The 27460-nt window shown below is 35.4% G+C and overlaps 2 protein-coding genes across 14 annotated transcripts in view; one reads left to right on the top strand and one right to left on the bottom strand.

Annotated features, from left to right (window-relative positions):
* The window catches only part of CASK (calcium/calmodulin dependent serine protein kinase), a 430649-nt gene that overhangs the window by 169459 nt on the left and 233730 nt on the right, over nucleotides 1-27460 (bottom strand). The gene's annotated exons all lie outside the window — the stretch shown is intronic.
* Nucleotides 161-13762, top strand: GPR82 (G protein-coupled receptor 82). The gene is made up of 2 exons (XM_051985014.1): nucleotides 161-4408; nucleotides 10248-13762. The coding sequence occupies exon 2, from the start codon at nucleotides 10280-10282 to the stop codon at nucleotides 11291-11293; it is 1014 nt and encodes a 337-aa protein (XP_051840974.1). The 5' UTR covers nucleotides 161-4408; nucleotides 10248-10279; the 3' UTR covers nucleotides 11294-13762.

Genomic DNA, 27460 nt, shown 5'->3' with positions numbered 1-27460 from the left:
TTTGTGAACAGTATCTTTAGATTTTTAAAAAATTCCTTTAGAGTGAAGGCATCCAACATACTGCCCTCTCAAGTACAGTCACATCCAGATTATAATGTAATTGAGAAATGTTTAGCAAAATTTAAAAAATACAACAAAATAGATAACATTACATTTTAAAACTGTCAATATGTAGCTTGCAGGGATTCTTATGTTATGGTTTAATGGCTCACATTTCTATTTGAGTTTGACATCACTTTTTTCATAAAAGTGAAAGCAAATTTAAATGATATATATTAAATGATTAACTTTACTGTAATTTCTTTCCTCACAATTACTTTTCTATTTAGCAAAACATCTTTATTAGGAGTATCATTTAATATTCATAATATCTCTATGGCATAAATTTTAAAATAACATTTATCTGAATGAACAGAGATTTTAAATTCTATTCAGCACATTCAGTATTAAATGAATGAGAAATCTTTGAAAATTGCTGATATGAGTATAGAAAATCCAGAGAAAGTATCAATTCACCAGAAGGCAGATTAAAAAGTATTTCACATCTTATTTCCCAATATTTTAAATGAGAGTTTATTGTAGTCATTATTTATAGATAAAGCAATTTTAGTGATGTGACATCATGAAACCATTTTATCAGTATGGAGAACTTTTATAGTTTGCTTATCTGCTTAAGGTCTTTCTCAGTAAAAATAATGACTAGGACACTGAATTCAGCATTCTGAATTCTCACTATAATGGAAACAGTGGGACATCAACATCAACAAATCAACAACTTTGTTGAGAGTTCAATATGACAGTATTTTCTCTACTGTTAAAATTTGCAATAGGAAAGAAAAGAAATTTTTGCTATAATTGAACTGACCAGGAAATGTATTTCATATACATGGAAAGGTTTCCATCCTGGCTAAGGAGTTTCAATGGGATCTCATAAATTGAATATTTATAGTTCTATGTATCCAAAGATCATGGACAAACAAATACTATTTGACCTGGCAATCCAATGACATGGCTCTATTTGTTGTCTATTTTGTCAGTTGTTATATATCAATCAAAAGTGCCTCCTACATGCCAGGCATTGTACAAAATACTAAACAAAAAGGGGCAAAAAATAGATCCTAACTCCTAGCAGCTCACAATTTAGTAGGGAGACAACATGCAATCAAGTCAATCTCTCTCTCTCTCTCTCTCTCTCTCTGTGTATTAAGTTTTATACTGGATAAATAGGAAACAATTAAGAGAGAGAAGGAACTTTATTATCTTTATCAGGGTTCAATCAATTGAGCAAATTCCTGGTCCTAGCCTTTGACAAGCAAAAGACTAGGGGAAGAGAAATGATTGTGTATAGCTCCCCCCAAAATGAATATTGCAAATATTACAATAACTTTCAATGACACTGTCACATTTAGAATAAAATTATAAACTTGTCAGACTCATATCTGAAACCTACTTCTGCATCTGTTTCCGGCTGGCATTTCTGGGTTTATTACACTCCCTTTTATAATCTAGCCAGACTCCAGACTAGCCTATTTGCTGTTCCTTTAAATGTCTTCTCTGAGTCTTTATAAAAGATGTTTCTGATTGCCAGATTGTACTCCTTAGCTCAACCCCATATTTTAAAATAAAATTCCTATTTCTAAGGATAAGTTCAGATGCAATATTCTATGGGAAATCTTTTCTGATATTCCAAGTTGTTAGTACTTACCCTCTTCAAGGTATATTTTCTATACAAATACATCCATCTATCTATCTATCTACCTACCTATCATCCATCCATCTATCTTTTTTGCTTACTTATTGTATTCTCTAATATCATTAATAATTCATTTGTAATAATGATAACAGCCAATACTCATAGTGTGCTTTAAAATTAATGAAAGATCTGTACAAATATCATCACATTTCATCCTCACAATATCCCTGGGAGGTAGTTGTTATCAATATCCCATTTTTATAGACAAGCAAAACAAAGACAGATGGAAGTAAAGTGATTTGTCCACAATCACAGTGATTCTGTCCAATGGTTCTTTGAAACCCATACATGTCCTTTTTCAAAGAATTGATGTAACACAATACTGGGTATCAAGTAGATATTTAGACTACATTTAGCAATAAATTCTCCTTGACCTACTTCCTCAATACCTTGCCACTTCCTTACTTCTCAAACCTTTGCAATCTGTTTTCTGATCCCATGACTCTACTGAAAATTTAAAGGTTACAAATGACTTTTGAATTGTTAAATCCCATGAACTTTTCTCAGTCCTTATCCTTTCTGACTTTTTAGTACCAATCAAGTAACTATTAACAATACTCTCTTCTGATTTTCCTCCTATGTCCGATCATTTCTTCATTTCTGCCAATTTACCCTCATCTTCCTTTTGCTCCCTAAAAAAGTGTGACAAAGTCACCTCCCAATCTGCTCGTTCTCTGAATGATCATTTATTCTTATGTCTTTATCATTTTTATAGATACCTCTAATCTATATACTGAGTCATAAACACTCCCTTAGAACTGCACCTTAAATTCAACATTTTTTCAAAACTAAACTTGTCAACTTTCCCCTGCACCTGTGCCTTCTTCTAACTTCCCATTTATGTTCCTACTATCACTATTTTCCTAGCCTTGTAAATCTGAAGTCATCTTTTTTTTCTATAATGTTCATGTTTTTCTTGGATTTTTAAAAATTTAGTTAGTTAAGTTTTAGTTGTTCCTCAACGTTTCTCATTTGATTAAAAAAAATTTTTTTTTTTAAAGTTTTTCTATAAATTTTCTCTGGGCAGGAGCCATTTTATATTACTCTTTGAGATAGAAGATTTTTTTTTTTTTTTTAAATTTCAATGTCTTCCTCTGAAGATGAACCTTGGTCTTTCCTATTCCCATTGTATGTTTCCAAGGTGGGTTTTTTTTCCTTCTTTGCTGGTTCATTTTTTTTTTTTTTTTAAAATTAGAGGTATTAGTGTAAGCATGCACTCACTGTCTTTCATACAAATTATTACAATGCTATTGTAATTACCCTTTTTTTGAGGAAAAATATAGGGGGAAAGAAGATTACAAAAATGGTTGGTAAAAGTTTTTGGAATTATGGGAAATAATAAAAGTATTCAAAAAATCCCAAATGGCAAAATTACTGAATTAATTTAAATGTGTAAAATAAATAAAATATGTAACTTATGCAACAAAGAGATTTAGGACACCAGCTTTCTCTTTTACATATCCTCACTTAAGAAGGCAATGTGGCAACATGGAAAGAACACTGAATTATACTCACAAAACCCAAATATAAACTCCAGAATTACCAAGTGTTAGATATGTATCCCAGACAAGTAATTTAAATCACTAGGGTTTCAGTTTTCTCATTTGTAAAATGAGGCTGCCTAGAATGTCCCTTAGGTCCCTTTCAGAGCTAACATACTGTACTTCTGTGAAAAAAGGAAGTGTTTGTATTAAGTACAGCTTTCCATCTACATTTATTTGCATATTTGGTAGCCTTCATTTGAAAATTGGATGGAGATTTTATTGATTCAGTATTAGATTATTAGAGTAGCCTTTGCCCCCAACTTTCTAATATCCATAATCTAACTCTTACAACTTTTTTCTGAAATGAAGATTCCCGTATATACACCAAAATATTGGCAAGTTCAAGTCTAGCCTCAGACACTTATTAGCTTTGTGACCCTGGGCAAGTCATTTAACCATTTGCCTTAATCCACTGGAGAAGGAAATGGCAAACCACTCCAGTATTTTTGCCAAGTAAACCTGGGACAGCATTAATATGCTATGGTCCATGGCAGGAAGAACATCCTGCAGGTACAAAGAGAATGCTAGTGAGCTGTCATCAGTTAAACATCTGGTTTGAATCATCTTAATTTTGAGTAGATGAACTATCATCTGATCCTTTCCATATTAGTGTTCAGTCTCCCCCGTAACCAATTCTATATAACCATAACATGACTAACCAAACTTCAGACATTTTCCCCTCTGTGGAAAAACAAAACAAAACAAAACAAAACACTAAGTGGTTCCACTTTCTTTTTTTCTCTTTCTTTCTTTCTTTTTTTTTTTTTTTTTTGCATAATTTGAGTTAGAGAAATAACCAAAACTTAAAATAACCAATAAGGAAGTGCAGTTTATTAACTTCCTGAGATCTTAAGGAACTAAAAAAGATTTTTTTTTTCAATGGTTACATTTACTATAAATACTGAAGTTGTTGTACACCGAACTCTAGGCTCTTTTGTTTGTTTTGTTTTTTAAACAACTTAAGATATTCTTCCAAGAAACTACATCTACTAGAATTGTAAAGAATTAGCTTCTGCTTTTCTGACATACAAAAATTTTGGAACAGAGCCTGGAGTAACTGAAGTTTGAAATCTATCATTGGTGAATCTAAAAATTACAGCATTTCACACAGGTAAGGAAGATTGCCAACTTATCTATTAAATAATAAAAAGGTTAAAAATTTTGAAATGCAAAAATTTTTAGAACTCTGAGAATACTCATGAAAGAATACATGATTATATTATACACATATTTAAAGAATTCATCAAAGTTGAAACTAACAATTAAAAAAGTAGAAGTCTTACACATTTTACATCATGATTCAATTCAATGCAACTTAACAAGCAAAGTGCTATGAGACAGACACTGTGATGTTATTAATTTTACTATTTAAAAGCAGAAAGATGAACAAAAATCTCTTATTAGAAAATAATTTGTGCAACTCACTCATACTTTTGTCTATATAAGATTATAACAATCTCTTTCCCTCTGGTTTAGAGTTTTTATTAAACATAATTTTTTTAACTGAAAAAGAACAAGTGTGAAGTTCAAAGTATGAGTTTGATGTTCAATATATATTACAAAATTATACACATTTTCCCCAATGTCTCTCTTTAAAAAGCAGATTAAAGGGTGTTCAGATTTTTTTTTTAAAACGCACAATTTAAGAGTACCAAAGAAACTCAAGTTTCTTTGACAGGATGAATCAAGACTATTTCCCCCTCTTTCTTATTATACTTTCACAGTACTTTAAGGTTTATAAAAGTACTTTACATATTTGATATTCTAAATCATCCCTAAGATATGTACTATAGTTATTAGTACACTTTAAAGAAGAATGTTTTGCCCATGCTCTCACTGTTAAGATGTGTTGAAGGGGAGAGGTTTAAAGCCAGGTCCTCCTGACTCTAAGTCTAGTACTCTTTCCACTATATCACTATCTCCTTCATTTTTTGATGATTCTTGCAGTTTGAAAAGAAAAGCAAGAAAAGTCACAAAGTAAGAGACCAGTGTTACATATTGTTTCCCTTATATAAGATTCTCTTTACTAAATGAAGCAGTAATATCTGCAGATAGTCAGATCAATAAACATTCACTGAGAATTATGTATAAAGACAGTATTGTGTTAGCTACTAAAGAGAAAAAAGACAAAAAAAAAAGTCTCTCCTGAGAAGCTTATATTTTATTGGCAAGATAGAACCTTTTCAGAGATAAATAAAAAGAGGGTAATTTCAAAAGGATAAGAGTAGTAACAAGAAAAAGTACCATAAAAATATTTTCAAAAGAGATGGTTCTTTAGCTGAATATTGAAGAAAGCTAGAAATCTAAAGTGCATAAGTGAAAATGGTGTACATCATAGGCATGGGGACACAAAGGCATGGAAGGGTGATGCTATGTTGAATTCAGAAAACAAGATCAAAGTTTGGTTTTAAAAAAGGATATGGGATAGTAATTAAAATGAAGCATCTGAGAAAGTAGGTGAGACCAAGTACAGTAGGCATATAAATACAAGGCTAATGAGGTAATAGGTTTTCCTAGAGGCAGTAAAGAGCCACTTAATATTTGTGACCAAGGAATGATATAGTTAGATCTACATTTTAGAAATGTTAATTTTGCAACTGTATAAAGAAAGACTAGGATACAGAAGACATGAGAAGATGGGAGGTGAGTTGGGATATTATAGCATTTTGGGGGGTGGGGGTGTGAAAGGTGATTGAAGGAGAGAAGTCTTATAAACTGAGAGAAGAGGTAGATCCTGGGAAAACAGAAGTAACTAGAACTTCCAAAAGACTGGATACGCAGAACTGGTATTTAATAAAGAGCTTGGCAGAATAGAACTGGGAGTCTTCTGAGTGGATGTAATCATTAAATCTAAAGAAGTTGATGATTATATCAAGAAAGATAAGAGGAAAAAGTCCAAGATAGTCCTCAAGGAAGAACCAGGTTTGCTAGTAGATGATGTTCTACTAGAGATAAATTCAAGAATGAGAAAGGTAGAAGACCCAAGAGATCAATGTTCTGGAAACTATGAAAAGAGAAAATGTCTAAAAGGGGGGAAAAAAGTTCTATTATTCAGAGCTTTAAAGAAATCAAATAAAATGAATGAGAAAAAAAAAAAAGTGTCAATGGGTTTAATGCTTACGACTCCCCTACATAACTAGAGAAAACAATTTCACAAACCTAAAAGAGCTAGAAGACATACCCAATTGATAAGTGACAAAAAGGAGGCAATGTGTCTAGGCAAAATTATCTGGCCGTCTAGCTTTAAAAAAGGTAGAAGAAACAGGGAGATATCTTGATGACATTACAGGATTATAGGTATTCTTTAAAAATGAGGGATATGGGAATGTTCATAGGCATTAGCAATCTTAGGAATATCTGGTAAGCTAAAAACAACTTTTACTTTTTAAAATACATAAAACTTTATTTTAAAATGTAAAGACCTTTTTTAAAATCTGCTGTACAAAAACAGGAAACACTCCAAATTTGGCCCACAGGTCATAATTTGTTGACTCTTGGTCCAAAGAGTGTAAGTTGTAATAGGTATATAGTAAAATTAAATGTTAGCAAAACAGTGTTTTGAATTCTAATCAGATAATTTCTTGCTTTCTGAAATGAGAAATACACTGGCTATATACATCAGATTACTTTTCTTCCACTAAAGTCTTATTCTGATGTCTCATTATGCTGCTGAGGTGAATGACCCTAGGTTTGTTTTACCCCAAGCTTAAAAGGTATGGAATAGAAGAAAAAATGACCATATCAGCCTTTGGAAGACTAGTCTAAGTTTGAAATTACTCATCATCAGAAGGCTGACTATCAAACATTGAATCATAACAATTCATGAAGACAGTTCTGAGATAAGTGAATGGAAAAAGTACATTGGTTAACCTTTGTCTCTTTCTCAATGTTTAGTAGTTTCTACAGATTAGGGAGGGGAACCTTTTTTCTGTCAAGGACCATTTGGATACTTATAGCATTATTTGTGGGCCATACAAATTATCAATGTAAAAACTCAAGCAACAGAAGGTTCCTGTGACTAGTTTTCAGCTTGTCATCGCCTGTGCTTGTCAAAACCAGACCAAATGATTTGGTGGGCCTTATAACACCAGATATTCCCCACCCCTGTTACAGACAACAGATAATGAAGAAAACATTTGCTGTTGAATTAACATTTAGGATTTTTTGACATTTTGAAAGTAATAGGCAGGTCCTCTCAACAATATCCCTCTGGCCTTTGCAATTTCTTTCCTCTTTCTCTTTTCATCTCCCTGTTACATGTTATCTTTCCCCTGTTAGAATGTAAGTTGCTTGAAGGAAAGAATTGTATTTTTTTTTGCTTGCATTTGTTTTCCTGGCTCAAGCACAAAAGTGTTTGGTAAATGTTTTGTTGCCTGCCTACTTCAACGTGAGTACAATTTTATAAAACAGAATTTTTTAATGTAAGAAAGACATGGAAGCAGTGCTATTTTATCAAATGTGAAATAATCATATAAAAGGCATGATATATAAAAATTGGATTGTAAATGCATATAATGTCAACTTTCCCCCCTTAATTTTAGAAGAGAATTCTTTCACAAGCTTTAAAGTACCCAAAGTATTTTATAATGATCAAATTTTATACAGTACTTTGAGATTTACAAAGTACTTCACATGTTATTTAAATGGAGACATACTGTTATATTGAATAAATAGGAATACTAATTGTAAGTCAAATTATTATTATTTTTTTGTCTGTTCCTAATAGTAGACCTTAGTTCAAAATCTTCTCTATTCCCACTGGTCCTTTCTTTGGTCTTTTTAAATCAACCTTTCTCTAGTTTTCTATAACAAAAGTGGAGAAAACATGATCTAAGACTTGCAGGGTCTTTGTGTGGCCTTTAAAGGAATTGAGAGGAAAAATAAGTACATATGCTCTGTTGTGATTAAAATAGTTTTTTCTTTGAAAAACCTTAAATAGTTCAATAGAGAAACACAGCCCCCAACCATCAGCAGAGAAAAATAATTTTCATAGTAGCATTTTAAATATTAAAATAAGATTTTGGGGAAAAAGTATTAAGAGTATTTGTGGATAAGTACATATTTGTGGATAAGTACACTATCTCTGATTAGCCCCCATCATTTACATTTTGTCCTTGTTTCAGATTACAACTCAATATAGGACCGCTACCATTTTTTGGTCTTCTGGACTGAAATATAATCTTGAACTATAAAGAAAGGGTTTTCTAAGGGAAAAAAAAGCCTGATATTTTTCTTCATTAAGTAATGAACATAATGTAAGTCCTTGCCTATTCTGTGCCACAAAACATTGTGATAAATCCTGAAGATACCAAATAAAGAAAGAAAACCAGGTCCTGCCTTTATGGAGCTTATATTTTAATAATGGAAAAATATATTTATATATAAGGAAGTGATAGCCTTAAAGGAGTATTTTGGTTTGGGAAGACATGGAGATAATGAGTGGAATCATTGATTGTTGTTGCTATTTGTCCTGTAGAAGAGGACCATGACCTCAGGGAGGTGATGGCAGAACATGCAAATGAGTTGGATTTAAGTGAGGGAGGGCTGGGCAAGGCCACTGCCTCATTATGCCTTCTAGAGCCATGATAGAGATACAGATAGAGAACAGGATGACCTGGAGATGGCCCTGGATGCTGGGGGAGACTTTGGCTTTTTTAAGCTAAGGTCTTCCACAGGTCTTAATTTGAGGCCACACCCATTCAGAGACAAAGAATTTCCTCTTTCACCTAGTCCAAAAAAATTTAAAATATATAGATGAATTAATGAATGAATCTGGGAGGGGAAGAACCTCAGAGTTTCTGGCCAAAGCAGAAAGGACTGCTATTTACATTCGATCTGAGTCTATCAAGACCCAAACAATGATTAAACAGAGCTTGGTCTGGGATCTCTTGGTGGCTAATGAGAATTTGAGTGGTTTGGTTTTTAAGATCTAGTCCTTATGAAAGAAATCTAGCCAATAAACCTCAAGATAATCTTGAGAGAGTTCAGAGGTGCAAAAAACAACAACAAAAAAAGCTTTTAAGAGCATATATAGGTATGATACCTTATGTGGGCAGAGGGAGGAAAGGAAAAAGAAAGGGAGAAAGGGAAGGAAGGCAGGAGGAAGGGAGAAAGGCAGGAGGTCTTCCAACTGACCAATTCCAAGCCAGCTTTGCTCACAAAAGTTGATTTTTGTCCTTTGTTCTCAAAGAGGACCGTGACCTTAGGAAGGTGATGTCACAATAAGCAAGTTAATTGAATTTAAGTGAGGAAGGGCTGTGCAAGTTCACTTGCCTCACTTGCCTTTTCTAGAAGCAATGGTTGTACTGATATAATTCTAGCTTTATATCTGAAAGGCAGAGGACAGGATAAAATCCAATATTCTGGAGGGTGTGATGACAGGTTTCACCTACTGTTTGTTAGTTTGAAGAACCTTCATTTGACAATACTTTTTATAAACTTTTTGTTATTATCAACGTGTACTTGAAAGTAATAGAATTATATCACATTTGTCCAACAAATGTTTACTGATTGAACTATATTTATTTTTAAAAGTTAACATTATCATAAATACATTTTTAACAGAAGCAGATGTGGCCTCTCTCTGCTTAATTGCACTTTATTAAACACACTACTATTAATAACAATTATTGTTCAAGAAAAGGAAATAATTACTCTTAAGTTTAATAAATGCAATCTGAAGAATTTAAAATTTATTTTTACAAAGTAACAAATACTGAATCAAAAATTTTGTTTATTTATTTATTTTAAATTAGAAGTATCTTCCATTACAATAAGCACTTTGCTAGTTGTTTTTCATTCAATTTAATTACTTGGAATAAAGAAGACACTAATGTTTTTCATCTATTTTAACAACCATATATATCCTATATAATTATATTATTATTTTCTCCAAATACTTATTTAAAATTATAATATGAATTCAACTCTTATATACAATTCTATTCCAGATCCTGCACTACGTACAAGGAAATTGGTAAAAATGGATTACAATTCAACATATCTTCAACAATCAGTGGCTTCTTTAATTGTTTTACCTGTCATTTATAACTTTCTGTGCATTTTAGGCCTTTTGGGAAATATATTCTCACAATGGGTATTTTTAAGAAAAATTGCTAGGAAAACATCAACACACATCTACTTAATAAATCTTGTGACTGCAAATTTGCTTGTATGTAGTGCTATGCCTTTTATGAGTGTCTATTTCATGGAAGGATTTAAGTGGACATACAGTTCAGTAGAATGCAAGGTAACCAATTTCTTGGGTACTCTGTTCTTGCATGTCAGCATGTTTGTTAGTCTCACCATTTTAAGTTGGATTGCCATAAGCCGTTATGCTACCCTCATGAAAAAGGACCTCACCCAAGAAGAGCATGCATCATTCTATGAAAAAATATTTTATGGACACATACTAAAAAAATTCTGCCAGCCCAAATTTGCCAAAAAGCTGTGCTGTTTTATATGGGGAGCTGTACTGGCCACAGTAATTCCAATTACTATTTATTACTCTGTTGTGGAACTTAATCAAGGAAGTAAGAAAATGTGCTACAGTAAAGAGTCAGAATGTGGTACTGGCATTTCTCAGAACGCAAGAATTTTTGGGACTGCATTTGTTGGTTTTTGTTTCCTAGTGGTACTGTTGTCATACTACTCTTTTGTCAGCTATCTGAAAAAAATAAGGAAAAGCACAACTATTACAAAACAATATTCCATTTACTATTCAGTGAAAACACACCTTTTAGTCATTCAATTTCTACTAATAGTTTGCTTTCTTCCATATAGTATTTTTACACCCATTTTTTATGCCCTAAACAAAACAAATGACAGCCAACAGCTGGTGCATTTAGTAGAAATAAAAAATTTCCTCATCTGTCTTGCTGCTGCCAGAAGTAGCACAGATCCTATTATATTCCTTTTACTAGATAAAACATTTAAAAAGACACTATATAATCTCTTTGGAAAGGCCAATGCAGCACACGAAAACAGTGTATCTTAGCATCAAATCCACACTGAGAATGGGGAAAGTACACATACAAACATCAATAAGAAACTGGATGATTAATATCTTATAGTTATGCTGATGCAATAAAATACAAAAAGATATATACAAAATGCAATTTGTAGTTGGGCTTGTGGTTATTTTCAAAGGCATTAGCTCAGTTTCCACATAAAAATGAAACAATGGTAACTTTATTAATCCTTCATAGAAAATGTTTACATAACTAGAAACCAATCTATTACAGCCAACACAAAGGTTCATAAAAATGAGTGTTAGTAACTCTTGGAATTCAGAATACATATATGCATAAGAAAATCTTGGTTTTTAACATTTCACAATGTGATTAAAGTGGGAACATTACCAAGATGATTAAAATGTGAATATGATTAACATAATGATCATAAGCTAACTGTATCATAAGTTAATTAGAGAAACATGGAAACCTCTATCTGTCACATCTGTGAATAAGAGAAGATTTTATATCAAACTCAAATAGAGGGCCATTAGGAGTAAAATGGCCTTAATTAATTACTTTTTTACACTTAATTAAAACTTTTTTACACAAACAAAACCAATGAACTCAAGATTAGAAAACAAGTAGTAAGCCAGGAAAAATAAATTACAGCAAGTTTCTATGATAAAGGTCTAATTTCTCAAATATATAATTACATATGCATTTACACAAATGTATAAAGATAAAAGTCATTCTCCAATTGCTCAAAGGATATGAACAGGCAGTTTTTTTTTTTTTTTTTTAAGAAGAGATCAAAGGTATAAGGACATAGTAAAAAGATTCTTTAGAACTAATCTCTAATCACTACTGATTAGAGAAATGCAAATTAAAATAATTGAGAAGTACTACCTCACACCTATCAGATTCACTAACATGACAGAAAAGGGAAATGACAGAATGTTGGAAGGGATATTAAAAAATTGGAACATTAATTCACTGTTGGTGCAATTGTCAGTAAGTGCTGTCATTCTGGACAACAATTTGGAACTATGCCCATAGCCTATAAAACTGTGCATATCCTTTGACCCAGCAATACTACTATTACATTTGTATCCTAAAGAGATTTTTAAAAAGGAAAGGAAAAAGACCTATATGTACAAAATATTTATAGCAGTTCTTTTTATAGGAGTAAGGATTTAGAAATTGAGGGGATGCTCATCAACTGGAAGGACTGAACAAACTATGCTTTATGTTTGGAAGATGGACTACTACTGTACTTTAAGAAATGACAACCAGATTGGTTTTGGAAAAATCTATAAACTGATGCAAAGTGAAGTGAGCAGAACCAAGAGAACATTGTACACAATAACAGCATTATAAAGATGATGAATTATGAAAGATTCAGCTATTTTGATTAATGCAATGATCCAAAATAATTCAGAAGGACTTGTGATAAAAAAATATATATATTATATGCCTTTGGAGAAATGATGAATTAAGTACAAATCAAAGTTAATTCTTTCACTTTATTTTTCTTGCTTGTAATATTTTCTACAACATAACTAATGAAGAAATATGTTTTGCATGATTTCACATGTCTGACTATAACTGTCTTCTCAATGGCTAATGGAGAGACAGGAAGAAGGGAGAGAATTCAGAAATTTTAAAAAATTCAAAAAATAATAAATTTAGAAATAAAAAAACCCTAGTATTATAGAAGAAATCCTAAATTTCTGGCATTTTCAGTTAATTATAATTAAATATATTTCCCTTCATAGTTTGACATTACTTAAACAAAAAAAAAAAAAAAAAAACTCCTCAGCTTGACATTTTTAAGGTCCACCAAAATTTGGCTCTCACTTAACTCTCCAGCATTGTTTCAAAGTATTTTTCCCCAACAAATTATGTTCCTTGAATGAATTTGATACCCATCTCCTAAAGTACAAACCACTTTGGTGGTTTGGATACTAGAATACTCTCCCTCCTCTTCTCTGCTTTTCAGAACCTAATTGATCTCTTTGTGAGTTTTAAATAATTACCATTATGTATTGTATGTGACATTATTATTAGATGGAAAAAATTATCAGATTCATTTATTAAAAGATAATCTTCAATGGTTGACAAATATTTTACAAATTCATGAAATGATTTTATCATTTAATCAAACTGCTCTTTTAAGTATACAAACTTAATTGTGAAATTTTATTGTATAAATTTCCTAGGATGATTTGTTAAAAGTAATTATGTTACTTTTACATGTATATGTGTTTATGTGTATCTACATATAAAAATAATTATGTATGTTCTTCGATTCTTTTTTCAAAAAGTAAATTACTTAAACAATCCAACAAAAAACAGTCATTCTTTAACTAAGACTTCTGACTGCTTAATCGGTAGTCACCAAGAAACAAAATAACTTGTCCAGGTACCTAAAAATAAAAGAAGGTACTGAATTCAACTTTATAGAAACATCAACTACAAAGTAATTAATAAAATATTAGATTAAGAAATTACATTGGCTGGTTTCTACACAGGTTCCTTTTTATCTCAACTTTTTTTTTTTTTTTTAAACAGACATTTGTTGAACTTTAAAAAAAAAAGACTAATCAAGCAGGATTTCGATAAATCTATTTAACCCGGGCAACTGTTCAACTCAATTTAGCAAATTAAACAAACAACACTTGCTAGCCGCATGGAAGATAAATTTGATGACAATTCTTCTGCAATTATTTATAGCTGGGGATGTAATTTTTTAAAAAAACACCAAAAAACAAAACACAAACCCAGAAACTACAAACTCTTTTTCATCCTAAACACATGTTGGTGGCTATTATTTATCCAGTTCTAGGTCTTTCCCAATAAATCTAACTTACAATCTTCTTTTTCAACCCAATTCTCAGAGAAAATGGCCTTCTTTCTTATAGTTCTAGATATGTGAGATGTCCATTTTCACAAAGCCTTTCCTGGATCTCTCCGGGATTAAAGATTCCCTCTTTTCGCCACGAGTTATCCTGTAATTGTCTTGCATGTGTTTTGCATCTATCTACATATATGGTTACTGTATCTTTTAGAATACAAGTTCCTTAAGGGCAGGTACCAATTCTCTTTCTTCTTGTCTCCCATCTATGAATTAGACTGATTACTTTTTAGATGGTCTCTTTGCATCCATTTTCTTTACTTTCCAATTCATCTCAGAGGCACCTAGGCAGTATAGTGGTGAGACTGCTGGACCTGGACTCAGGAAGACTCTGGACACGTCACTTAATCTCTTCTTGCCTCAGTTTTTTCATCTGTAAAATTAGGAAAATAATAGCATCCACCTACTTTTCAGGGTTACTTATGAGGATAAAATGATATAATATTTGTAGAATGCTTTACAAATATCACAGTGCTAATATAAATGCCAGCTATTCTCCTCTCTCATCTTCCACAAAGATGTCAAATAGATATTCTTAAAGCATAAGTTTGACCATGTCAGTCCCCTATGTAAGAAGACTCAATTGTCATTATCCCTTAACCACCCCTCACAATCTAGTTTTAGGTTTTTTTTCTCCCTAGACTGATTACACATTATCCCTCTTCCCTTATTCTGCGTTTCTATAAAACTGTACTATTTGTTATTCTCTAAAACCCAAAAGATTCTGTCTTTCATGCTTAGTATGATTTTTCCTCTCACCTCTGCCTCTTGAAACATCTTGCTTCCACCAAACATCACCTTCTTCCAGAGATCTTTTCTAATTGCCAAAGTTATTAGAAAAACTAGAGGTTCTGAATAAGAAAGGAGGCTTCCCCTAGATCTCTCTCCATTTATTTATGAGTGTATATTATATCCATCTAAATGCATATAGAAATATCTACAAATATATGTGTGCAATTTCTTATAAGCTATTAATTCTGAACAAAAACTTTAAATTGAAGAACTTGACTTAACCATACTACAAAAATGTTTTTCTTGTGATAATGTTCTTATAGTGACATATAATAGATATGATTCTTAAATATTACATATAAATGAAATTGTAGTTTTGATGAATGGAGGAGATAAATATATAGTGGAAAATATAGCTATTTTTGTAAAGCTGTGAACCACAATAAATTTTGATTTTTGTACTATTTTAAGTGAAATATATTCATATACAATATTTTAGAAATACAATTTTAGAAATACATATGCCTTGCAGATTAAGAAGTATAAGAAACTTAATAGAAAAGAAATTTATTCTTTTAACTTTACTTCCCTCTTCTTCCATTCTTTCCATTCTTTTTCCTGTCACTGACACTCCTATTGCCACCACCCCATCCTCAATTTCTGTCAGTCTGAGTCTAGCCAAGTAACAACAAAAATGAATAAATTACACTGGAATTATTTTAAACTTCCTTCCTTTTTAGATTAGGGATCCCTAATTTTGTTGTGTTGTGAAGAACTCTTTCTTCTCACCTCAAGTCTTTCAAGTGACGAAGGCAAGTACTATGTATAGGGAAGTTTGTATTTATTTTTCCTCTCTCCTTTCCTCTCTTCTTTTCCTTCTTCTCTCTCTCCCTTCTTTTTATTTGTCTACTCTGAAAAATCCAGCCAGCAGGACAGAAAATACATTAATGGCATGTGAACCATATCAACTTCATACCTCGATTAAAATGTTTGTAGGATATAGGGAATCAAGAATGGCATGAATTGTGTATTTACTAAGTCTTATTCCCACCAAGAAAGTGGGAAACACCATATATCTTGCAGGTCCTATTTTGTTCCCCGTAGTCTTTGAGCATTTTAAAAGCAGCATTCTAACTGTCTCTACTTTTGTCTTTCTGCTAAATGCTCTTCAGGCAGCTGGTTTTCCTGGAGAATTAGGAAAGGGAGGCCATGGTTTTTCAGAAGAGTATGGGAAAAAAAAAAAAGAAAAGTAGTTGTGATCGAAGTTTGAGTTGATCCAAAGGAAATTCATTTCAGAGAATTTTTTGTGGGAAAATGAATGTCTTGTTTTGATGCTGTGTGTGTGTGTGTGTGTGTGTGTGTGTGTGTGTGTGTGTGTGTATACAGCCAAATCAGGGCAGAAAGATTTAACATCTTTCTAAATACACAGTTAATATATTTTATCATCTACTTGACAAATATTTTCTAACTCAGTAAGCAAAACAAAGATATTTTATTGGCTAGCTAGGTAGAAAAGGGATAAAATTATAGCAATTAAAGGAACCCCAAACAAAAAAAAACATTTTTAAAACATTTAAGATTGTGGGGGAGGAAGGACAATAAAGGGATGATTCTAAAAATATACTATTAATCACTTTACACATGATTACCTTTTAAAGATTTTTCTAAGTATTATTAACAAGAACTCAACTTTCCATAGAAATTAAATTCAAGAATTTTATAAATGTAATGGAGACAACTGAACTCTGTGAAACACAGAACACAGACAGAAGTACTATGGTATTTATACTAGAAACTTTTGTTAAGCTTAGGGTATATCTAAAAAAGAACTTGAAAAATCAAATAGAAGAAGAAACAGTAATAATTAACCTGAAAAGGATAACAGTATTATGTGTTCTATATACATTTCTAATAAAGTGCTACACTAGGGAAGTACAACTGAGGGAGAGAATGAGGAGGAAGAAAAACAGAGGGGATAGCTAGCCATCAGCTAAGCATGTGCACAGTAAAGATCAGTGAAGAAACTTATTCAGGGAAGAATAACCACAAAAACATTCAAATGGGAGGTTTCTGAGAAAAGCTAAAACCAGAGCTGCAGAAAAGAAAAGCAGCAAACCATCATATATAGACATGACTCAAACAGAAAACCACCATATGAACTATCCTTTGCATAAAGATGTTGTTGCTGCTGCGTGCTATTTTAAGACTTCAAGTTTATTACTGAGATAAACCATGATAGAAAAGTTTTTTTTTTTTTTTTTTTAAATGGCTTGATATACTGATGCATAATTCAATATGATGCGGGAAAGATTCCTTTCTAGATTCCCATCCTCTCCTAGTTAATAATGTAAATTGCCCTTTAACTCACAAATCCTGGTCCCTTTGAATTCCAATAGAAGATCTGACCTGTTCCCAGCCCCACCCAGATATGAGCCAACTTTGGGGCTACACCCGAAAGCCCCTCGAGCTAAGTCTCCTATTATAAAAAGGCCATGCTGGGAACTCCTCTTTGCAGAGATTCCAAACATGGCTACTATGTGAAGACCCTCTGTCCACTGGACCCTCTGTCCACTGGACCCTCTGTCCACTGGACCCTCTGTCCAGTGCCCTCCTTATCTCTACCTTCGCCTATACTTTAACTTTGCTTATCCAATAATAAAATAAAAATAAATAAAATCTCTTTTATCAATCTAGCTCTCCGGGCCAATAAATTCTTTTATTGGGAACTCACACTGCTATTAGACCCCCTTGCGCCGAATCTGTACCCCAAACCTGCCACTAGAGCTTAACCCTAATTTCATTTAGTTACCCCAAATCTAGACCTCAACAAATATATGATAACTATATTTATCAGGATACTGTGTCTATTCTTCACCAACTGCCCAATGCTCAGCACAAGTTAAGAGAAATTTCAGGAGAGAAATAGGATAAAGGAACATTGACCTTCATTTCCTTCCTCATTCCTCTGAAAGTAGTTTTGGGTTGAAAGAAAGAAAACAACAAAATATTCAGATGGAATGCATACATATTTGTGTACATACTTTTAAAGGAAAATAAAAGAATTAAAAGGGGCAAAAAGTCTTTGTGTGGCTACCTGAAAATTAAAAGCTATTGTGCCACAGTTCTCTTTTATTATCTTGACTCAGTTTCCCTAATTATCCTGACTCAATTTCCCTTTAATTGTTCTTGCCTCAATTCCTAATTGTTCTGGTCATCCTACAACACTATCCCTCCCCCTCCTAATCATGATGATCCAGAGAAGGAGAAATATCTTCTATCTTAGACATCATCAGAATGTTGGGTGCCTCTCCCCATTCCAACTTATCAGAATGTTGGGTGCCTCTCCCCATTTTGTAATCCCAATTTATCAAATGTCCCCCATGTCTCCCTCTACCCTGTCAAAACCAGATCAGCACTTGTTCCTGCTCTCAGCTCCCTGACTCTGTCCTTGCCTCTGTCTACCACCTGTATCTAAGCCACACCCACCCACATATATATGTATATTGTCATTGAGAACTCACATTGTTTGTTGGATTCTTGGAGACATTCAGCCCTTGGACCAAACCATGGATCCATTTGGTCCCAGTAAATCTCTTCCTTTCAAATAAAATATTAAATATTCTAATCTCTATTTTGTCTCAGTTTTTCCAGTATTACAAAGCCTCTTCCTTCAAAGATACGTCTCCTTGAAGATGTAGGATTATGAGTGTAATCCTTTATGGTACACTAATTGTGCAAAACAATTTCCACACTAAGTCATAAATTTTCCTACTTAACTGAAATTTAACTTAACTGAGCTAACAATTTTTTCACTTGATTAAGATGCTTTCCAAAGTGAACGCATATTAAATATAAATAATGATTATAAATCACTCTAGATGGCAACATAATTCCAATACTATTGGAAGGTTATTAATACTAGATAATAATATTAAGCTTAATGAATGAAACTAATAAATTAAATATTTTAAAGAGGAATAAACTATTTCAATGTTAATTTCTTCTTGGCAGAAGAAAAAAATAACATTTTCTTTTAAAATGCATAATTTGGGGCAGATGAGAAGTTTAACAAGTACTTTTTAAGTACTTTTACAATAAGTACTTTTAAAATACTTGTGGAGCTGTACTGAAGGAAAAGTGGGCCTAACTTGCTTGGAATTCCCTCATTCTTTTGAAGACTGAGGGAATTCCAAACAGGATGGGATCCCATTCCTGTATGAAAACAAGGAGATGGGAAGTCACATCCTGATTTAAGGAATATACCAATTAAAATAGTTTGTGCCATAAAAAGTCAATAACTTTTGAGAGGTACCATCCAAAGCTGACAAGTAGGCATGATATGGTATAGCTTCAAGGGAAATATAGCAGTAGTTTTGGGGTCCTCTGACCTTGGGGGACTTCTGTTCTGGTGGCAATTTATCTGATTCCAGAGGCCTCTGGCTTTGCCCACCCCTCCAACACCCAATTTAGGAATGCTATTGATGCAGCAATCTGATACTCCTCAATTCTTTGCTGAATCAGATAGCTTTGGGCCTCAGGATAGTCCCAGGGACCAAACTCCTGAGACAATAGTGATAAGAGAACCAAATTCTGGAGACTACTCCCTAGCTCTATCCTTGGGCCATAGAATTAACATGTCAATGATAGAAAGCTGGATAAATGTGTCTCCTTGTTTAGGTTTCTCTGCTGAATTCTTTCAGAAATCAGTCCTCTGATAATAGCATTGCCATTACAGTAAACTTCCCCCTTGACTTGAATATGAGTTCAAACCTACAAATTCTTTTGAGACACCTCATGACATCTGTCTGTGACCCCAACTTTTGGGGTCCCCTTCCCAACCTCAACATTTCATGACCTGGGATGGGGAGAATCTGACCTTCCCTGGTTGATTCCCTCTTTGTTAAGAAAAGCCCCTCATTCCCCCCCTCCCCCCACACAGACACCCCATACCCCAAGCCACTGAGAGAAGGCTTGTCTTGTTATGCCACAGTTCTACTGAGGAGTAGACACATTCCTAACAAATTAGGGTTAACTCCCTTTGAAATTCTGTTCGGGAGACCACCTCCAATTCTGCCCTTGGTCAGGGAAGACTTGATGGCTGAAATTTCTAACTCTTCCCTTATCAAGTTTTTACAGGCCTTGCAGAAAACTCAGAAAGACATCTCACACCTTGTCCGTGTGACCTTTCTTGTTCCTCTCACTGACCCGGATCCTGGAGATGCAGTACTGATAAAGAAATTTTCCACCTCCGGTCTGGAGCCCAGGTGGAAAGGACCGTACACTGTGATCCTCACCACGCCCACTGCTGTAAAAGTTGAATCAATCCCTGCCTGGATTCACCACAGCAGAGTGAAACCAGCTGTCACTACTGAATGGAAAGCAGAGATCTGTGAAGATCCCCTGAAACTGAGACTGATTCGTTCCTCTGGTCCTTGATTTCCCCTAAAAGACAGTGGGTGGGAAAATCCTGGGAAGTTTAATTCTTGTATTTACTTTGTTACTGTTTGTGATTACCCTAATCTGTTTGCATAATCTCCCCTAAAGGCCCCTTTCCCCTTCTCCTACTGTATGGTCATTATGGGATTTTTCTTAGTCCTTCTTGTTCTCCCTATGCTTTCTAAGGCTTTGGGAAACCCACATGCCCCAAAGACCATATGGACAATGACCTTTAGTAATCTTGAGGGGGGTCCCCTTCTTTCTGCCACTTATTATTCGGGTTTAGAACCCTCTATGACAATAGATTCCTCCCTGGCTCCCTGTTTCTACTTTAGGGCCCTGATAGATCCTCCAGTCCGATTGTGCCCAGATGCTTGGTGATGCTCCCTCCCTGATGATTCCTTTAGGCTGATTATCCAAACCTTTAATCAGCAGACCCAGACCTCACTGTATCCCCCCCAAATTATCTTAACAATCCATGAACCGTCCCACCAGAAATGGAAGCAGTCCCGAGCTTTCACCCTTTGGTCCCGGATAGGTAGCGGTCTTCACTTCAGCCACTACCTCACAGGCCAGTGTAAAGACCCACCCCTCTCCAAGCCTGTGGGACCTCTGACTGCCTTACTAGTCCCACCTAGACCACCAGTCCTGGCCGATCCTATCCCGCCACCATCATCCCTGGCACCATAGGACCTTGTCATGACCCAAAGATCCCCTATTCTTCCTGACCCGTTAATGCCAATTGACAGCCCCTCTGAATCTTCTGTTTCTCCCTCCATGCTTGAACTGTTGCCAGTAGTGCATTCCTATTTGAACTCCACAAATCCCCAGCTGGGCCGAGATTGCTGGCTCTGCTTTAACTCTGAACCCCTTATTTTGTTGGGATTGCCCTAACAGACTCAGTCTACCTGCTCCTGGGAACAACCTAAAATCACTCTCGGAAATATCCAAGGTATAGGTGACTGCCTCCATGAATCTCTCTGACCCTCTCTTCCAGTTCTGTAACCCCAGTTCTTTGATTAATATCTCAGCTTCCTCATCAGACGTTGCAGTCTGGTATCAAGCCCCTGAAGGTTCATGGTTTGCCTGTAGAGATGGACTGACCAGGTGTGCCTACTCTAGTACCTTCCTCAGAAGGACAGATTCATTCTGTGTCCTAATAGCAGTGTTTCCCAGCCTGTCTGTTCTTCCAGGTGGGGAGGGATGGGGCCTCTTCCAGTCCCATTTCTCTCCCTTGGAGATTACCAGACAGAAACGGGCTCTGCCCTTCCCCTCATACTAGGGCTCGGGCTGGCAGGGACTACCGCCCTCAGCACTGCAGCCCTCCTGAAGGGCGATTCTGGGTATGCTGTTAAGTGCACAAATGACCACAGACCTGACTCAGAACGAGTCATCCATCTCAAAACTGGAAAGCCAGGTTGACTCCCTGGCTGAGATGGTACTCCAAAACCGAAGGGGACTTGACCTGCTATTTCTGCAACAGGGAGGTCTGTGTGCTGCCCTAAACGAGGAATGCTGTTTTTATTAAACTCTGGGGTGATCAGGGAAAGTCTGGCCCTGGTTCGTAAGAATCTTGAGACTAGACGACTGGAGCAGGGGCAAGAAAGGAACTGGTACCAGTCACTGTTTAATTCCTCCCTGTGGCTTACAACCCTTGTTACATCCCTCATGGGACCCTTGATTCTCCTTCTCCTGGCCCTTGCCATAGGTCCTTGCATCTTCTCTAACCTTGTCCATCTTATCCGCTCCCAGGTGGAATCCGTCAAAATTATGGTACTAAAACCTCCTGGGTATCAAAAAGGAAGATGTTTCGAAGATTCGAATATTTAGGAGAAAGAGTGTGGAATGTTATGCCACAGTTCTCTTTAACTGTCCTGACTCAGTTTCCCTATACAAGTTTCCCTTGTCCCAGTTTCCTTAACTGTTCTGTCTCTATCTCTTATAAATTAGCAAGATAAAAGAGTAGATCTCCTGACTCTTTTATGGATTTACAATCTCCGGATTTTTTAGGGTTTTATGGCTTCCCCTCCCTGATAAAAAACTTTCCCTCCCTTTCTCTTCTTTGTCTCCAAAAAAGTACTTAAAGATTTGAGATTCTCCCATTCAGCACTGGATAATCTGAGACAAGAGTCCTGTCCAGTCAATCTTATTCTCCCATTAATAAAATATTAAAACTTTCTAATCTCTCTCCTGCCTCAGTTTCTCCGGCATTACAGTCTGGGTTATCTTGAGCTCCATGCTCCACAAGTTTTCCTTGACTGGGGACGCCCAAATTGGGAAATTCTTGAAATTTTTTGCCAAGTTCCCAGGGAATCTTTGCCACTTTTTACCTTCTCTGGGATGCCAGAGAACTCGAAGTGCTATAGGATGACTTTTGGCAAAATTTTGACTTCTGGAAAAGATGGAACAGTCCTCTTTCATGTCATTTCTTCTGTGTATGTGTTTGTGTTATGTTTGTTCTATGAGTTAAACTTTGTTCTATGGAAAAATTTAAAACTCAACCAGCTAGAAAAAACCTTTAAGCTGTAGTTAAAATGCTGGGAAAATATCTTTAAAAGACTAATATTTTCCTGTGGACCTCAGTTTTGGTCAAGCTGGGGACTATACAAAAAAAGTTAATTAAAATTAAAAAGTTTGACTATTGGTCATTGCAAGATTGTAAGAAAAAATCCTGAAACATTGGGGATAATTCCAGGAATTTACTCCATTCTGAAAGAAAAGGAAAAACCAAACTAGGTAAATAGCAACTTTTTGCTAACCTTTCCTTGACTCCTTTCTTATCCAGCCTTTTCCTGGTTTACAAAAGAGAAATGATTTTTGTAGATTGGAAAATAACCAAATTGCAATTCAGTTTGTCTAGGACATTCCAACAATATTTCTTCAATTGAGTCCCCCTCACTTCCTGAACCAGATTCTGAGATTGCTAGTTCCTACTCCTCAGTCCCTCTCATACAAGGAGTGGGACCCCTTTTTCTCCTCAGAATACTGATTCAGCCACCCTTTCTAATCTCTGCCCACTTAGAGAAGTAGCAGACTCTCAGGGAGGGACACTCGGTGTACAGGTATTTTCAATTCAGATCTTTCCCAGATTAAGGAAAAACTAGGCTGTTATTCTGAGGATCTCATTAAATACATTGAGGGATTTAAGGCTATTAACCCCCAATTTGATCTTTTCTGGGGAAATGTTAATAACATTATCTCCTCTTATAGCACCATAGAAGAGAAAAAAAGAATATGGGATCTAGCCCAAAAGTTTGGGGATGACATGGCTGCATCCTCCTCTGGCAGATATCCCCTGATATGCCTCATTGATGGCATGAAGAGGGGAATTAAGAAGCAGGTTAATTATGAAAGACTTAGAGAAGTTATCCAAGGAGCTGAAGAGAATCCTGCTCTTTTTCAGGGGCACCTTGTACAGGCTCTAAAGAAATACACTAATCTGGACTCCACTTCTCTGGAGGGGACCACTGTCCTCAGGATGCATTTTATTAATCAGTCTGCCCCAGACATTTGGAGGAAGCTGCAGAAGTTAGCCTTGGACCCTCAAACTTCCCAGAGTCAGCTGTTAGAAAAAGCTTTTGGAGTCTTTAATAATACGCCCAAACAGCAACAGAGGACCACAGGACCAGAGCAAGAAACAAGAACAGGTTCAATTGCCCAGAGACTTTTCTTACTGCAGACATACAAACCCTTAACTTTCAACCCCCTTCCCACCAAGCAGTTTCTTTTGGGAAACCATGAAGTTTCTTCTTTTAAAGGCCCATACAGTCTGATCAGTTTGTTAAGATCTTGAAAGCTAAACTAATCTCTCACCCTGGCCCTAGCCCAAAAGAAAGCTACCCTAGGAGACTTGACTCAGGCTCTTGAACCTTAACCCAGACCCTTTGCTTAGTTTACAAAGAAATTTTGTGTCTTTGGGGGAACCTTCCTGCCTTAGAACAGCACCTTCTAATTAGCGGTAAGCCTCTAAGCTCACTCTAGGCCAACCATTGGAAGGGGCCTTTTTGTCCTCACAGAGTTTTAGAACTGGGGAAAGGAATGAGAGTGAACATCTATACTGACTCCAAATATGCTTTTCATATTTTGCACACTCATGGGGTTATATGTAAAGAAAAGGGACTTTTGATAGCAAAAAGTTCTGCAATTAAATATGGAAGGGAAACAGGCTTGCAGATTCAATTGCCCATATGCCCCCGATCATGGCACCTTTACTTCCCCATCTCAGAAAAAAAGGGACACACCTTTCTCCTTCAGAATGATTTCAAACACCCTCAGGCCAGTTTCTAATCCCAGAGCCCAGCCAGTGGGAACTTTTTTCCAGTCTGCTCAGTCCTTGCAGATCCATAATGTCTGACCTTCACATCTTAAATAACTCAAAAGGTGACTGAGGCACTTAAGATTAGCTTTCTTTCTTATTACTTTCCACTTTTTCCAGGTGCACGTGGAATAACACTCCAAGAATGAGAGCTTTGCTCTTAGCATTTTCTCTCCAGCTCTCTTGGTCACTTTGTGGGCCCCTGCCAGTGGGAGAGAACTCCTTAGTCTTTAGTCAGGCTAGGGAACTCCGTGGGCAGTGGGGGTATTCAGGATTGCTGGGTGTGCCTTCAGCATCCCTAAGGCAGCCCACATATGCGACCTGATGCATTATTTGCAAAGGCCCTCTTCCCAAATGCTACCATCCCGACCCTGAATGCTGCCCCATTTGTTCTAGCTACCCTCCTCCCCAAAAGGGAATAACTTTAACCTGACTATCCCCTGTTTCCTTGCCAGAAAGGATCTCTTACCCACATAATAATTTAGGATATATCCATTCCAAAATTATTCTGGCAAATGCATTCATAATGCTTCTATATCACCTTCTTGACGCTTCTTCATAACCTCCTGAGAACTAACATTCTGATTAATTTAATGTCATGTTATTATGAACATCCTTGGGGACAACTAGGAAGCTCCTACAAAACTTGACCTCAGGTTTGTGCATTTAAGGGATATGCTTTTCTTTGTAAAATGGGATTTCCATTCTACTTCGATGTTTCTGAGAGATCGTTATGGTGCTTGTACCCCAAGTCATCTGAGTGTTCCTTTCCCTGTGTACACTGCTACTGCTTCAGACACTGCCCCCCTTCAAGGAGATAAAAGCAGGGATTTGGGGGAAAACATTCTTTGGTATTTATTTTAGGAAAAGCTGTCTGGAAGAGAGTATTCATGACAGCCTCATCTTCCTGCCCCCAGCCTTGCTCTGGGTGAGATTCCTGGCTATTATCTCTACTAATTCCACTTTTAATTATTCTTTTTGTTCATATTTGGCCCCTAAATTTTTACCCTACTTGTGAGATTTGTTTTCCCCAGACTCCAAGCTATGAACTTCCAACTACTTGTTCATCCTGAATACCACTGGCTAACTGATTCTGAAATTCTGAATGCTGCTGCCACCATCTTGCCTCCCCTCTCCAGTGTGAGCCCTCTAAGTAGGGGCAGCTCTATGCCCCTTGTCAACCTGAAGCAGCTCCAGAAGATGAGACTTCTATCCCTTTGTCCCAAATGAATATGGGGTACAAACTGCTTGAGAGGGAAAAATGACATGATATTGCTTCTAGGGAAGTGTTTTAGGGTCCCCTGACTTTGGGGGGGGGGGGGCTTCTGGCAATCTATCAGATTCTAGATTTCTCTGGCTTTGCCCACCCCCATTCCACAATCTAGGAATGCTACTGTTCTGGCAATCTATTTGATACTCCTCAATCCATTGCTGAATGTCAGATCGCTTCTGGCCTCAGGATTGCCCCACAGACCAAACTCTGAAGACTATTCCCTAGCCCTAACTTTGGGCCATAGAATTAATATGCCAATGATAGAAAGCTGGATATATGTGTTTCCTTACTTCTGTTTCTCTGCTGAACTCTCTTAGAATTCAATCTGCTTGTAATAGTGTTACAATTAAATAAACTTTGCTTCTTGACTTGGATATGGATTCAAGCCTGAAAATTCTTTTGAGAGACCTCATGACATCAGTCTATGACCCTGAACTTTTGGGATCTCCTTCTCAACCTCAGCAGGCATACTATATTTAATTCTCATTCAATAATGCTTAGAGTAATCATATCTAACTAAAAACATTTTTTAAAATTCTATTGAGTTCTTTAATTTCTTCCTTCTTTATTTTTATTTTTATTTTTGCAAGATTTGTCTAAAAAGAACAGACTAAGGACTCTCAAAGTTATGTTATCTATAGCTTCCTGCAATTCAACTAGTTTTTTTCTTCAAATACTTAGGTGCTATACAGTGCATAAATATTTTATTTATGTTATTTATTATCTATGGTGTCATTAAACATAATCTAGTTTCCTTGCTTCTTTTAAACCAATTTTTTTTCTTTCCTCATTTCAGATCATGATTGCTATCTCTGCTTTTTAATTCATTTGTTGCATAATCAAATCTGTTCCAACCTCTTAAAAAAATTGAATCCTAAACTCTGAATTAATTTCAGGTTGATTCATTGAAATAGTATATTGTTAGATTCTACTTTCAGTTCCATTTTGGTGCTCTCTTCCATTTTACAGATGTGTTCTCACACCATTCACATTCAGAGTTACCTGTTAATTCTATTTTGCTTTCATTATATCTGCTTATAATTTTTCTTTGTCCCCTTTTTCTTTCCTTAAAAAACAGATAAAGAAATGGGAATTATCCTAATAGTTTATTACTGAAGTGGTTGGTTTCCCCAACTCTGTCTCTGCTCTTTCCTCAGCTAGTCCAAAATTCAATCACTGACTGGTTTTAACACTTTCTTTTCTCCATGGATCAGTTTTTGTGCTTATGACTTTTCTCTTGACATCTTCTCTATTAAACTTCTTCCTCTTGTATCTTCCTATTCTCCTGTTGAATTTAATGTATTACTTAATATTACATTAATATATAATTCTCTGTGTGAAGTCTTTTTAAAATTTAGCTCAGAAAAAAAATGAGTTTCAGGGAATGCCTGATCCTTCCATCCTCTCTTCCATGTTTTTATGCTCTTCTTCTGAAACCTTAATTAAGAGAAATAAGTTTGTAGAGCCACAGATTTAAAGTGAAAAGAATCTTATGGATTAACAAAACCAAATCATGAATTTTATAGGTGAAACTGAAA

The sequence above is a fragment of the Antechinus flavipes genome, chromosome 3 (assembly GCF_016432865.1).
Source record: "Antechinus flavipes isolate AdamAnt ecotype Samford, QLD, Australia chromosome 3, AdamAnt_v2, whole genome shotgun sequence".
In the NCBI taxonomy this organism is placed as follows: domain Eukaryota; kingdom Metazoa; phylum Chordata; class Mammalia; order Dasyuromorphia; family Dasyuridae; genus Antechinus; species Antechinus flavipes.
The sequence above is the reverse complement of the archived record's forward strand: the minus strand, read 5'-3'. Positions and strand labels throughout refer to the sequence as shown.

Bases quoted from the DNA above. Each gene is read 5' to 3' on its own strand.
- GPR82 (XM_051985014.1), top strand. From the start codon at position 10,280: ATGGATTACAATTCAACATATCTTCAACAATCAGTGGCTTCTTTAATT.